Consider the following 13,423-nt stretch of genomic DNA (forward strand, 5'->3'; position numbering starts at 1 on the left):
TCTAACTGTTACTTCCTGCCCTGCATACAGATTTCTCAAGAGGCAGGTCATGTGATCTGGTATTCCCATCTTTTTCAGAATTTTCCACAGTTGATTGTGATCCACACAGTCAAAGGCTTTTGACATAGTCAATAAAGCAGAAATAGATATGTTTCTGGAACTCTCTTGCTTTTACAATCATCCAATGGATGTTGGCAATTTGATTTCTGGTTCCTCTGCTTTTTCTAAAACTAGTTTGTACATCTGGAAGTTCATGGTTCATGTACTGTTGAAGCCTGGCTTAGAGAATTTTGAGCATTACTTTACAAGCATGTGAGATGAGTGAAATTGTGCAGTAGGTTGAGCATTCTTTGTCATTGCCTTTCTTTGGGATTGAAATGAAAACTGACCTTTTCCAGTCCTGTGGCCACTCTTAAGTTTTCCAAATTTGCTGGCATATTGAGTGTAGCATTTTCACAGCATCATCTTTTAGGATTTGAAATAGCTCAACTGAAATTCCATCACCTCCACTAGCTTTGTTCGTAGTGATGCTTCCTAAGGCCCACTTGACTTCATATTCCAGGATATCTGGTTCTAGGTGAATGATCACACCATCATGATTATCTGGGTCATGAAGTTCTTTTTTGTATAGTTCTTCTGTGTATTCTTGCCACCTCTTCTTGATATTTCCTGCTTCTGTTAGGTCTATACCATTTCTGTCCTTTATCGAGCCCATCTTTGCATGAAATATTCCCTTGGTAACTCTAATTTTCTTGAAGAGATCTCTAGTGTTTCCCATTCTATTGTTTTCCTCTATTTCTTTGCACTGTTTACTAAGAAGGCTTTCTTATCTGTCCTTGCTCTTCTTTGGAACTCTGCATTCAAATGGGTATATCTTTCCTTTTCTCCTTTACTTCACTTCTCTTCTTTTCACAGCTATTTGTAAGGACTTCTCAAACAGCCATTTTGCTTCTTTGCATAGAGGACTTATGTATATAAAAATAAAGTGTTTGAAAACTACATAGAGCACCTACAACTAATGGCTGACATATTACCTACTACTGTGCTAATGAGGCATTTACTACTAATAATAGATACAATTACGTATTTCCTCAAACCTCATGTAAACAGAAAAATATTGAATTCATGGCTTCAAATATTTCAGAAATTATATTCATATAGGAAGTTGTTTTCAAAGACTCTCTAAAGCAATGTCTGCAGTCTTTACTTTCTAGCCGTTAAACTAATGACTGTTTACTGTCTCAACACAGAATATTATACACAAGGGAGCTAATGATATTATCAACAACGAATGAAAAAAGCAGATTTTAATTGCTCCTATACTTCAATAGCTCATCCCTGAAGAAAGAAAATCTTGAGGGAGTTTCCAATAGCTTCCAACATGTTTTTGATATTATTAATACCTCTTATATATTGAAACCTTACATAAAAGGATGTCACTTTGTCAAGTGTCTCTGGTAGAATTATGAGGAAGCTACAATAAGGAGTCATGACTCTTGATTCATAGTATCCCTACAAACAACTCAGGAATCAAGATTTGAATTTGAACACCGAGTAAAAGAGAGCATAGGAACTTCTATCTTGAACAGCTCCTACCTTCATCATTGAGATTTCCCTTAGAGAGTACTTTTTCTAAAGCAGACATACATCCCAGGCTAAGGTTTCCAAGAAAAGGGTGAGTATCTGAACTCCATCTGTTCCAGAATTTTTTAATCTGAGAATATTAAAGGAGTCTAACCTCTTCACATCATTACAGAGATTTCCTGAAAATGGTTAATATCTAAAAACGGTTGCTCATTTCTTAATGCCTCTGAAGGCAGACAACTGTCTTTTTTATAATTCAACCTATATGATATTCAGACTCACTTAATCGTTAGACAGCCTTGTTATTGAAACAGGTATCTTATGGGCTGCAGCTCTGTCCTTTGAGGTAACATACAATAAATCTAATTCCAATTCATGTTATTAGTTGTATAGTTACTTGGAGTAGATTATTTTGATCCAAATATTGTTGTCTTGGATAATTACAATTTGAAATTCACCATCGTAAAGTATAGCCCCCAGAAATAAGCACAATTCATCAGACATATTTCTTTTTTCTTGTGTGATTATCACTCCCTAAAATTGGGATGTTATGTTCTTTTTAATGAATTCATTGGCAGTTTGAAGCATTTTCTCTTGATACAGATATTTTGAACACAGAGTCGTTAGGCCAGTGCTTCCCAATTTTGAATGTTTTTGAAGACTTGGCTTATTCCTACTTATATCCTTCCAGATTCAGTTTTTTGTTTTTGTTTGGAAGCTTTCATTGACCCCTACCCTGGGTTAGCACTATAGTCACCATGTTCTAGAGGATCTGTTCAATTATTTATCACATTGTCTGGTCTGCCCTCTCCACTCTCTCTAGATGTAAAACTCTGAAGAGTAGGGATTCTATCTTATTTATCTCTATATCCTAAACGTCCACAGCAAATTGTATTTACAGACTATTAAATTCTTTCTAATATCAAAGGCTATCAGATCCACAGGCTAATAGTATCTTCTAGAATCGTTATCATCATAAAAGTGTCTGTTATTCTTCTCTATGTTAACATCATCTATAAATTTCATAATGATTTCTTTTACGGTATTATCAGAGTTATTAGTAGAATATTTTTTCAGTATAGGACTAGGTATACAGTACCATGGAATAATTCTCAAAATAATATCTCGAAGTGCAAGTTCCACTTTTTTAAAATATAAATTTGTATTTAAAAAGGTAAACAGTTTTACCTGCTGTTATCACTAAATTCTAGAAAAATAGCTTTAAAAAAATCACAATTTGCAGTGTCCTGCTAGCTAAAGACTAAGAGGACCTTACTCTGAAATAACAATCTTCATAATCAGGACTGAAATTTATGCCTATGAATTAAAAATGTGAATAACAAGAGGGTGGCAGAAAATAAATGGTAATATCATGATTATAGTTTTTTTTCAGCTCTTATGCTTTTTGATTCTAGCATATGTTTTATGCATGCTTTGATTTTGAGATAGTATTTCCAGAAGATATCAGTATGGGGTCAAACTCTTAATTACCACTTTTATTTCTTATGGCTATATCAATGTTTTTAATCTGTACTATTAGGAGATCATTATATTGAAAATTTACATATTGAAAAACCACAATCAAGGCTAACAAATCAATTGTCTCTGAATTTGTTAATAGCTTCTTCATCTAAATAGATGGGAATAATACACTCATAAGGTTGCTGGGACACCATTTATAAAAGGCCTTGGACAGCACATGGTATGCCCTGAATAAATAGTCATCATTTTTGGTACACCAATAATCTCTGATGATATCTCTTGGGTCTCTTTCTTTTGAAGTCACTGCACTCTGCTGAGCATGGGATCATCAGCTTTCTTCCAAACCCATATCCCAGAGATGGAAACATACAAATATTCTTTCTGCTTTGGTCTCTTGTCCCTATGGGGGAGTGCTTTGGTTTGAAGGTGAGTTTGAAGGGGAGTACAAAGTCATCAAAACCACACCAATACTGTTGTTATAGCCTAAGGATCATGCAAGATTGACAGCCTACAGCCCTGATTTTCCAGAACCTAAGCCCAGGATTATAACAGGCCATACAAAGTACTTGGCATATGGTGAATATTCCATAAGAGATTTTAGGGTGAATGAATTTAGGCTTTAATATTTCACAGTTCTGAATTCTCCTCATTAAGAAACTCATCTTTCCTGGATGTGGAGTTCATGTTGAATGATAGACTTATTGTTAGCCATCCAGCTGCTTTCTAGAGCTACTCTATCTGTATTTTTGAAAAGGTGACCATAATGAAGGTATTCACTGCAAAGGATCAGTTATTGATACACTACTGTCAGTACTTTATATTAATTTTTCCACTTACATTAATTACTGTGAATGGTTGCTCTGATATGACAAAGAGATAGAGATACAAGGGCAGATATGAGTAGCTAAAAGAAGAGATGGAAAGTGAGACAGAAAGGCCTTATTTTGTATCCTTGATCACGTACTTTTTATATGCCTAACTGTGGGAACATATCCAACCACTATATTAGTTATCCAGCATGTAAAATAGGTATACTAGTATTTGCTCTGTAGAAAAGTTGAGAGGAATGAAAACAAATCATGGAAAGTTCTTATAATAAAGTTAACAGAAAATTTCTTTGGCTGTCTAGGGACTGGGCAATACTGAGGCCCACTGGGAGAGTGCTTTGGTTTGATAGCATAGAACAAACAAAGGAACATTCCATCTTATATTTGTTAATATTTACATGTCCTATGTTACTGTAGATTAGGAACAGACAGAGAACTGGAACATACTAAATGTAGATTAGGAACAGACAGAGAACTGGAGCTATCTGCTTGAGAAGTCTTGGTTTTTATATTACACATCACTGTGTTATAAGACAATAAATACCCACTACAATTTTTCGTTTCTTCCATAAATTCCCAGAGGAAAATGGCAGCAGGAAATCACTCCGCAGTGACTGAGTTCATTCTTGCTGGGCTAACAGAGCATCCAGGACTCCAGCTGCCCCTTTTCCTCCTTTTCCTAGGAATCTATGTGGTCACAGTGGTGGGAAACCTGGTCATGATCACACTGATTGGGCTCAGTTCTCACCTGCACACCCCCATGTACTATTTCCTCAGCAGCTTGTCCTTCATTGACCTCTGTCAGTCCACTGTCATTACCCCCAAAATGCTGGTGAGCTTTGTGACAGAGAAGAATACTATCTCCTACCCAGCGTGTATGACTCAACTCTTCTTCTTCCTCGTTTTTGTTATATCAGAAAGTCATATGTTGGCTGTAATGGCATATGATCGCTATGTTGCCATCTGTAACCCCTTGCTTTACAATGTCACCATGTCTTATCAGCTCTGTTCTTGCATGGTAGTTGGGGTTTATATCATGGGCTTGACTGGTGCCACAGCTCACACAGGCTGCATGCTAAGAGTGCTTTTCTGCAAGGCTGATGTGATCAACCATTACCTCTGTGATCTTTTTCCTCTACTGGAGCTCTCCTGTTCCAGTATTTACATCAATGAGGTGGTTGTTTTGTGTTTCAGTGCATTTAATATCCTCACTCCACTCCTGACCATCCTCAGCTCTTACATCTTCATCATCTTCAACATCCTCCAAATCCACTCCAAGGAGGGCAGGTCCAAAGCCTTTAGCACATGCAGCTCCCACATCTCAGCTGTTGCTATTTTCTATGGATCTGCAGCGTTCATGTACCTGCAGCCATCATCAGTCAGCTCCATGGATCACGGGAAAGTGTCCTCTGTGTTTTACACCATTATTGTGCCCATGCTGAATCCCCTGATCTACAGCCTGAGGAATAAAGATGTCAAAATTGCCTTCAATAAAATCCTTGAAAAAAGAAGTTTCTTGTGAAAATGAGTGTTTTGCCTTGGCAAAAATTTATAATTTCCTGAGAAGGTTTGGTAAGAAAACAGTCCAGACACAGGAATGTGTGTCCACAAGTAATTAGATGGTTTCTACTATTAATTCTTGATTTTGGGGGATGAAAGTGGCAAGGAGAGGACTGGAGTCATAGTGTTATGATATGGAGAGCAGCGCTGTTTGAGGATGTGTCAGAGTCCACATGTCCATAAAACTCTGTATTACCTCTAAACATTAATACAGTATTCAAAGGCCTTCATGTGCATTACTACAAGCATGGAATATGGAACTTTTTTAGCCAAGACTTATTCATCTTTAATTTTTTTTTTAAATTTAAAATTTTTATTTTTTTGGCCACCCTGTGTGACTTGCAATATCTTAGTTCCCCCAACCAAGAAGTAAACTTGGGTCCACACGTTGAAAATGCTGAGTCCTAACTGCAGGACTGCCAGGGAAATTCAAAATTTATTTTTCTTAATTCGAGGAATAAATCCATCTAATCAGTATCTTTTGTTTTTCTCAATATGTTGTGTACCTGTTGCTGTTTACTAGTAAGACAAATGTCTCTGGAAGTGTGATCTCTATAATAAACAATGTTTAGTCATTTTGAATCTATAAAATTCAATCTTTAATTCTTAATTTGTGCACAGAAATGTATTAGGAGTTACAAGGGCATATGATGGGTGATAAGACATAATTCCTATGTCATAGGACACACATATGATCCACACTATAGTGGAGAGATTGACAATAATAAACAGTACTGAAAAATCATGTTCATTTTGACTTCTATCTTTATGCAGCATTCCTTACTCCACAGTTCTAAGATAATTCTACTCCCATTTCCCTGACAATCCTGTACTCATTTTCTCTTCTCTCTAAAAAACATATCCTTTTGTGCCATTCATATTATAGAATCTTAAGATTTAGAAGTGACATTCTTTTATTATTACAACATATGGACCATTCACTCACATAGAAGTTTACAATTTAAAAAATTTTTCTGATTAATGGTAAGTACCTGTCTCATCCCCAAAGTATCTATCATGGAAAAGAAACTGAATTATTTTGAGGAAGAAAAGGAGATATTTAAGCAATAAATTCCAGCTTTACCCTTTGACTCAGTATGAGCTGTTATACCTGGTAAAAATCCCTAGTGTCTTAGATGGTAAAGAGTCTGCCTGCCAATGAGAGATGCAGGTTCAATCCCTGGGTCTGGAAGATCTCCTGGAGGAGGAAATGGCAACCCACTTCAGTATTCTTGCCTGGAAAAGTCCATGGACAGAGGAGCAAAGTGGGGTACAGTCCATCGGGTGACAAAGAGTCAGACATGACTGAATGACTAACACTTTTTTTCTTTTCAAACTGTATTTTAAACATCATCTGTCTCATCTAAAAATGCTAAAGCAGTGTTTTCTTTGAAGTCATCTTGCCTTCAAACATGCAATAGTAACACTTCTGTGAGATATCACCCTTTATCTTATCTTATAAAACCTAAATTCATAATGTGTGAGGCAAGGTTATGCCTCTTTTTGAGAATTAGAGGAAAATTTCTTTTTGACTTATTATGTAAGCAATGGCACCACACTCCAGTACTCTTGCCTGGAAAATTCCATGGACAGAGGAGCCCGGTGGGCTGCAGTCCAAGGGGTCGCTAAGAATCGGACACGACTGAGCGGCTTCACTTTCACTTTTCACTTTCATGCATTGGAGAAGGAAATGGCAACCCACTCCAGTGTTCTTGCCTGGAGGATCCCAGGGACGGGGGAGCCTGGTGGGCTGCCATCTATGGGGTCTCACAGAGTCTGACACGACTGAAGCGACTTAACAGCAGCAGCAGCAGCAGCAGCAGTACTAATCATTCTGAAAGTTCCTACTCCACTTTTTAATCCATGAAAACTCTCTGTATACATGTATATCTATCCATATGTGTACATATGTGTATGTATATATGTCTATGTTTATGTGTAAATGATATGAATATTATAATTCTAAACCAATCTGCATTTTTATTGCTAGGATATGCTTTATAAGGCTTATGTGTGTAATCATTATTTTATTACTCTATGGATTAAACAAACAATATTGAATAAATTTTTTCATATGGATGGCTGAAAGATAGGAATGAATATTTCTGAGAATTTTTGTTTGTTTCTGAGCATTGTGTATTTCTGCTGCTCAGTGCTCAGTCGTGTCTGACTCTCTGTGACCCCATGGACTGTAGCCTATCTGGCTCGTCTGTCCACAGGATTCTGCAGGCAAGAATACTGGAGTGGGTTGCCATTTCCTCCTCCAGGGGATCTTTCTGACTCAGGAATCGAAACTGCATCTCGTATATCTCCTGCCTTGGCAGGCAGATTCCCTAGCATTACCACCACCTGGGAAGCTCCACTTGTGTATTAAAACTATCAAAAAGATTAAAGAAAGATAAAACATGTCTGTATTTACTCTAGTGATATGAGAACTGATAGTAGATATGGATTAAAATATTGGAATAGATAGCAGACAGAGTCCAAAGTGGAGATGAAACTTTACCACAAAAATGAGAGGTAAAGGACTTTGAAAAAGAACTACTACAAATGAGACAAAAATTAACAAATAAATAGGATTTTTTAGATACCAGTACAGAGGGCACACTGTTTTAATAATGGAAAATAACACGATACAATAAATATATTCTAACACTAGGCAGTATGATAACCTTGGATAAAGCTCTCATACACAGTGTGTCTTTCATTAGTTCTCATACAAGCACATATTAATTTCTAAAAATTATACAGTTCCTTATGTACAATTAGCATTTCAAGGAGGTCACAGGAGTGGATTTCGGAAAATTACTTTATATCTTCTGCTTTAGTCACAGTTAGTTGTTTCTGTGCATTACACACACAGAAGTACATACATACCATGGTACATAATCCTGAAAGTGACACAGGACAGGTTCAGTGGCTCACTGGGGACATAAGCTGCTTACCAACTGCTGCTCTGCTACAACATCTAGCTTCCATCCACCGTTTGTTCTCAGAGAGTAGTTCCAGATTCATCCTTCATTTCTACCTCTCAGCCATCAGAACTAAAGAAAGGGAAGGAGAGAATGTCCCCTAACTTGAAGACAACCACCTGGAAGTGACAGACCTCACCTCCTCTTATTTCCCTTCAGTGTGACCCAGTCATATGGTCCAAGGTGGCTGTAAGAGGGGCTAAGAAATACCATATCTATGTAGCCACCTGCCTAACTAAGAACTGGGGCATTTATTATTGAGGAAGAGAGGGTAAATTAGGAATAACTTAATCTCTTCCACTCTTTTGAGTATTTGTATTTAGTCCTAGACAGCTGTGTGTTGTTCTCTCTAGAGTTAACATTTGAATTTGGCTTTGGATCTAAAAGAATAATAATATGAACTGTGATTAAAATTATATGTATATATATATATTATGTGTATAATATGCAAAATATATTAATATTTCATAACTATTAGGATCTGCCAGAAGGCTGTTTGTCCTGCTGGGTGGGATAATTTCTGTAATATCTCGACAATGTGGTTTATTCCTATCACTTCATTCTTGCTGCTTTCCTGTCTTGATATAGCTTCTTGACTCCATACTCCTTTTCCAGTTTTACACATATTTCAGTTATAAACACCTTTCAAGAACAAATGCAAGTTTTTAATTCTCCATGCATTTCTGACCACTCCACACTATTATCAAGAACATTTCTGGTTCCTCACACAACTGTAATAATGATGTATTTTATGATACTGCTTATCATTAGAGAATGTTTGTGAGTATTCTATCAAAGTTATCAGAATGTTGACAACAGTTGTTTTGTGTTACACTATACCATATTTATTGTTCTAAGTTCTGATAGTTATTGATGAGCAACATTTTCCTATGTGTTTATGGAATATTCTACTCTAGGTTTTACCCTTTTTCATAGCAATTTGAAAAAATACCTTGAAAATCAGATTAAAATCTTATACCCAACAATAAATTAAAACCTTTTAAAATTTGATTAGTCAATATTCAGAAACAGTTTAGTCACTCGGTTGTGTCCAACACTTTGTGGCCCCAGGACCGCAGCACGCCAAGCCTCCCTGTCCATCACCAGCTCCCAGAGTTTACTCAAACTCATGTCCATTGAGTCGGTGATGCCATCTAACCATCTCATCCTCTGTCATCTCCCACCTTCATCTCCTCCCACCTTCAATCTTTCCCAGCATCAGGGTCTTATCAAATGAGTCAGTTCTTCACATCAGTTGGCCAAAATATTGGAGTTTCAGCTTCAACATCAGTCCTTCCAATGAACACCCAGGACTGATCTTTAGGATGGACTGGTTGGATCTCCTTGCAGTTCAAGGGACTCTCAAGAGTCTTCTCCAACACCACAGTACAAAAGCATCAGATATTCTTTGGCACTCAGCTTTGTTTATAGTCCAACTCTCACATCCAAACATGACTGCTGCAAAAACCATAGCCTTGACTAGATGGACCTCTGTTGGCAAAGTAATGTCTCTGCTTTTTAATATGCTGTCTAGCAGGCTCATAACTTTCCTTCCAAGGAGTAAGCGTCTTTTAACTTCATGGCTGCAGTCAGCTCTGCAGTGATTTTGGAGCTCCCCCCAAATAAAGTCTGTCCTGTTTCCACTGTTTCTCCATCTCTATTTGCCATGAAACGATGGGACCAGATGCCATGATCTTAGTTTTCTGAATGTTGAGCTTTAAGCCAACTTTTTCACTCTCCTCTTTCACTTTCATCAAGAGGCTTTTTAGTTCTTCTTCGCTTTCTGCCATAAGAGTGATGTCATCTGCATATCTGAGATGATTGGTATTTCTCCCAGCAATCTTGATTCCAGCTTGTGCTTCTTCTAGCCCAGCATTTCTCGTGATTTACTCTGCATGTAAGTTATATAAACAGGGTGACAATATAGCTTTGACATACTCCTTTCCCTGTTAGGGACCAGTCTGTTTTTCCATGTCCAGTTCTAACTGTTGCTTCCTGACCTGCATATAGATTTCTCAAAAGGCAGTTCAGGTGGTCTGGTATTCCCATCTCTTTAAGATTTTTCATAATTTATTGTGATCCACACAGTCAAAGGGTTTGGCATAGTCAATAAAGCAGAAATAGATGTTTTCCTGGAACTCTCTTGCTTTTTTGATGATCCGATGAATGTTGGCAATTTGATCTCTGGTTCCTCTGATTTTTCTAAAACCAGCCTGAACATCTGGAAATTCACAGTTCATGTACTGTTGAAGCCTGGCTTGGAGAATTTTAAGCATTACTTTGCAAGTATGTGAGAAGAGTGCATTTATGCAGTAGTGTGAACATTCTTTGGCATTGCCTATTTTTGGGACTGGAATGAAAAGTGACCTTTTCCAGTCCTGTGGCCACGGTTGAGTTTTCCAAATTTGCTGGCATATTGAGAACAGCACTTAGACCAGAAACTATAAAACTCCTAGAGGAGAACATAGGCAAAACACTCTCCGACATACATCACAGTAGGATCCTCTATGACCCACCTCCCAGAATATTGGAAATAAAAGCAAAAATAAACAAATGGGACCTAATTAAACTTAAAAGCTCTGCACAGCAAAGGAAACTATAAGCAAGGTGAAAAGACAGCCTTCAGAATGGGAGAAAATAATAGCAAATGAAGCAACTGACAAACAACTAATCTCAAAAATATACAAGCAACTCCTACAGCTCAATTCCAGAAAACTAAATGACCCAATCAAAAAATGGGCCAAAGAACTAAATAGACATTTCTCCAAAGAAGACATACAGATGGCTAACAAACACATGAGAACAGCACTTTCATAGTATCATCTTTTCGGATTTGAAATAGCTCAACTGGAATTCCATCATCTCCACTAGCTTTGCTTTTGTCATGCTTCCTAACACCCACTTGACTTCCCATTCCAGGATGTCTGGCTCTAGGTGAGTGATAGCATCATGATTATCTGGGTCATGAAGATTTTTTTTGTACAGTTCTTCTGTGTATTCTTGCCACCTCTTCTTAAAATCTTCTGGTTCTGTTAGATCCATACCATTTCTGTCCTTTATTGAGCCCATCTTTGCATGAAACATTCCCTAGGTCTCTAATTTTCTTGAAGAGATCTCTAATCTTTCCTATTCTATTGTTTTCCTCTATTTCTTTGCATTGATCACTGGAGGACTTTCTTATATCTCCTTGCTATTCTTTGGAGCTCTGCATTCAAATGGGTATATCTTTTATTTTCTCCTTTACTTTTCACTTCTCTTCTTTTCACAACTATTTGTAAGGCCTCCTCAGACAGCCATTTTGCTTTTGTGCATTTCTTTTTCTTGGGGAAGGTCTTGCTCCCTGTCTCCAGTACCATGTCATGAACCTCTGTCCATAGTTCATCAAGCACTCTGTTTATCAGATCTAATCCTTTAAATCTATTTCTCACTTTCACTGTATAATTGTAAGGGATTTGATTTAAGTCATACCTGAATGGTCTAGTGTTTTTCCTTACTTTCTTCAACTGAAGTCTGAATTTGGCAATAAGGAATTCATGATCTGAGGCATAGTCAGCTCCCAGTCTTGTTTTTGCTGACTGTATAGAGCTTCTCCATCTTTGGCTGCAAAGAATATAATCAATCTGATTTCGGTGTTGACCATCTGGTGATGTCCATGTGTAGAGTCTTCTCTTGTTTTGTTAGAACACCCTCTTTCAGCTGTCCCTGGATGAATAAAATTATGACCAACACTTACTTATTTACTCACTTTGATGAAGGTAGTGTGAGAATTTTGTTCACTTATATGGAGTCTGTATTAATGTAGCACTAACTTACCTCTTGAGAAACTTATATGCAGGTCAGGAAGCAACAGTTAGAACTGGACATGGAACAACAGACTGGTTCCAAATAGGAAAAGGAGTACGTCAAGGCTGTATATTTTCACCATGCTTATTTAACTTATACGCAGAGTACATCATGAGAAACACTGGGCTGGAAGAAGCACAAGCTGGAATCAAGATTGCCGGGAGAAATATCAATCACCTCAGATATGCAGATGACACCACCCTTATGGCAGAAAGTGAAGAGGAACTCAAAAGCCTCTTGATGAAAGTGAAAGAGGAGAGTGAAAAAGTTGGCTTAAAGCTCAACATTCAGAAAACAAAGATCATGGCATCTGGTCCCATCACTTCATGGCAAATAGATGGGGAAACAGTGGAAACAGCGACAGACTTTATTTTGGGGGGCTCCAAAATCACTGCAGATGGTGACTGCAGCCATGAACTTAAAAGATGCTTACTCCTTGGAAGGAAAGTTATAACCAACCTAGATAGCATATTCAAAAGCAGAGACATTACTTTGCAAACAAAAGTCCATCTAGTCAAGGCTATGCTTTTTCCAGTAGTCATGTATGGATGTGAGAGTTGGACTGTGAAGAAAGCTGAACACCGAAGAATTGATGCTTTTGAACTGTGGTGTTGGAGAAGACTCTTGAGAGTCCCTTGGACTGAAAGAAGATGCAACCAGTCCATTCTAAAGGAGATCAGCCCTGGGATTTCTTTGGAAGGAATGATGCTAAAGCTGAAACTGCAATACTTTGGCCACCTTATGTGAAGAGTTGACTCATTGGAAAAGACTCTGATGCTGAGAGGGATTGGGGACAGAAGGAGAAGGGGACGACAGAGGATGAAATGGCTGGATGGCATCACCGACTCAATGGACATGAGTTTGGGTGAACTCTGGGGGTTGGTGATGGACAGGGAGGCCTGGCGTGCTGCAATTCATGGGGTCGCAAAGTCGGACACAACTGCGTGACTGAACTGAAGCATCTTTCAAGTGATTTTATTAAAAACTCTTGTTTATTGGTACTTGCTGTATGTAATGTACCATGCCAAACACTGTATTGAGTGAACACTCTAGTGCAGAAGTAAAATCAGTACATAACCCATAATAATTGATACAAATTTATTTATGTACTAACTATAACATAATAAATATATTCATGGGCACATAGAAAATCTT

General features: G+C 37.7%; 1 protein-coding gene across 1 annotated transcript; it reads left to right on the forward strand.

Annotated features, from left to right (window-relative positions):
• The first annotated feature begins 4,452 nt into the window (after positions 1 to 4,452).
• LOC102277138 (olfactory receptor 8G1) lies at positions 4,453 to 5,415 on the forward strand. Its single transcript, XM_005902667.2, has one exon. The coding sequence runs from the start codon at positions 4,480 to 4,482 to the stop codon at positions 5,413 to 5,415; it is 936 nt and encodes a 311-aa protein (XP_005902729.2). The 5' UTR covers positions 4,453 to 4,479.
• The last annotated feature ends 8,008 nt before the right edge of the window (positions 5,416 to 13,423 follow it).

This window comes from Bos mutus, chromosome 29, assembly GCF_027580195.1.
Source record: "Bos mutus isolate GX-2022 chromosome 29, NWIPB_WYAK_1.1, whole genome shotgun sequence".
NCBI classification, from domain to species: Eukaryota; Metazoa; Chordata; class Mammalia; order Artiodactyla; family Bovidae; genus Bos; species Bos mutus.

Bases quoted from the DNA above. Each gene is read 5' to 3' on its own strand.
- LOC102277138 (XM_005902667.2), top strand. From the start codon at position 4,480: ATGGCAGCAGGAAATCACTCCGCAGTGACTGAGTTCATTCTTGCTGGG.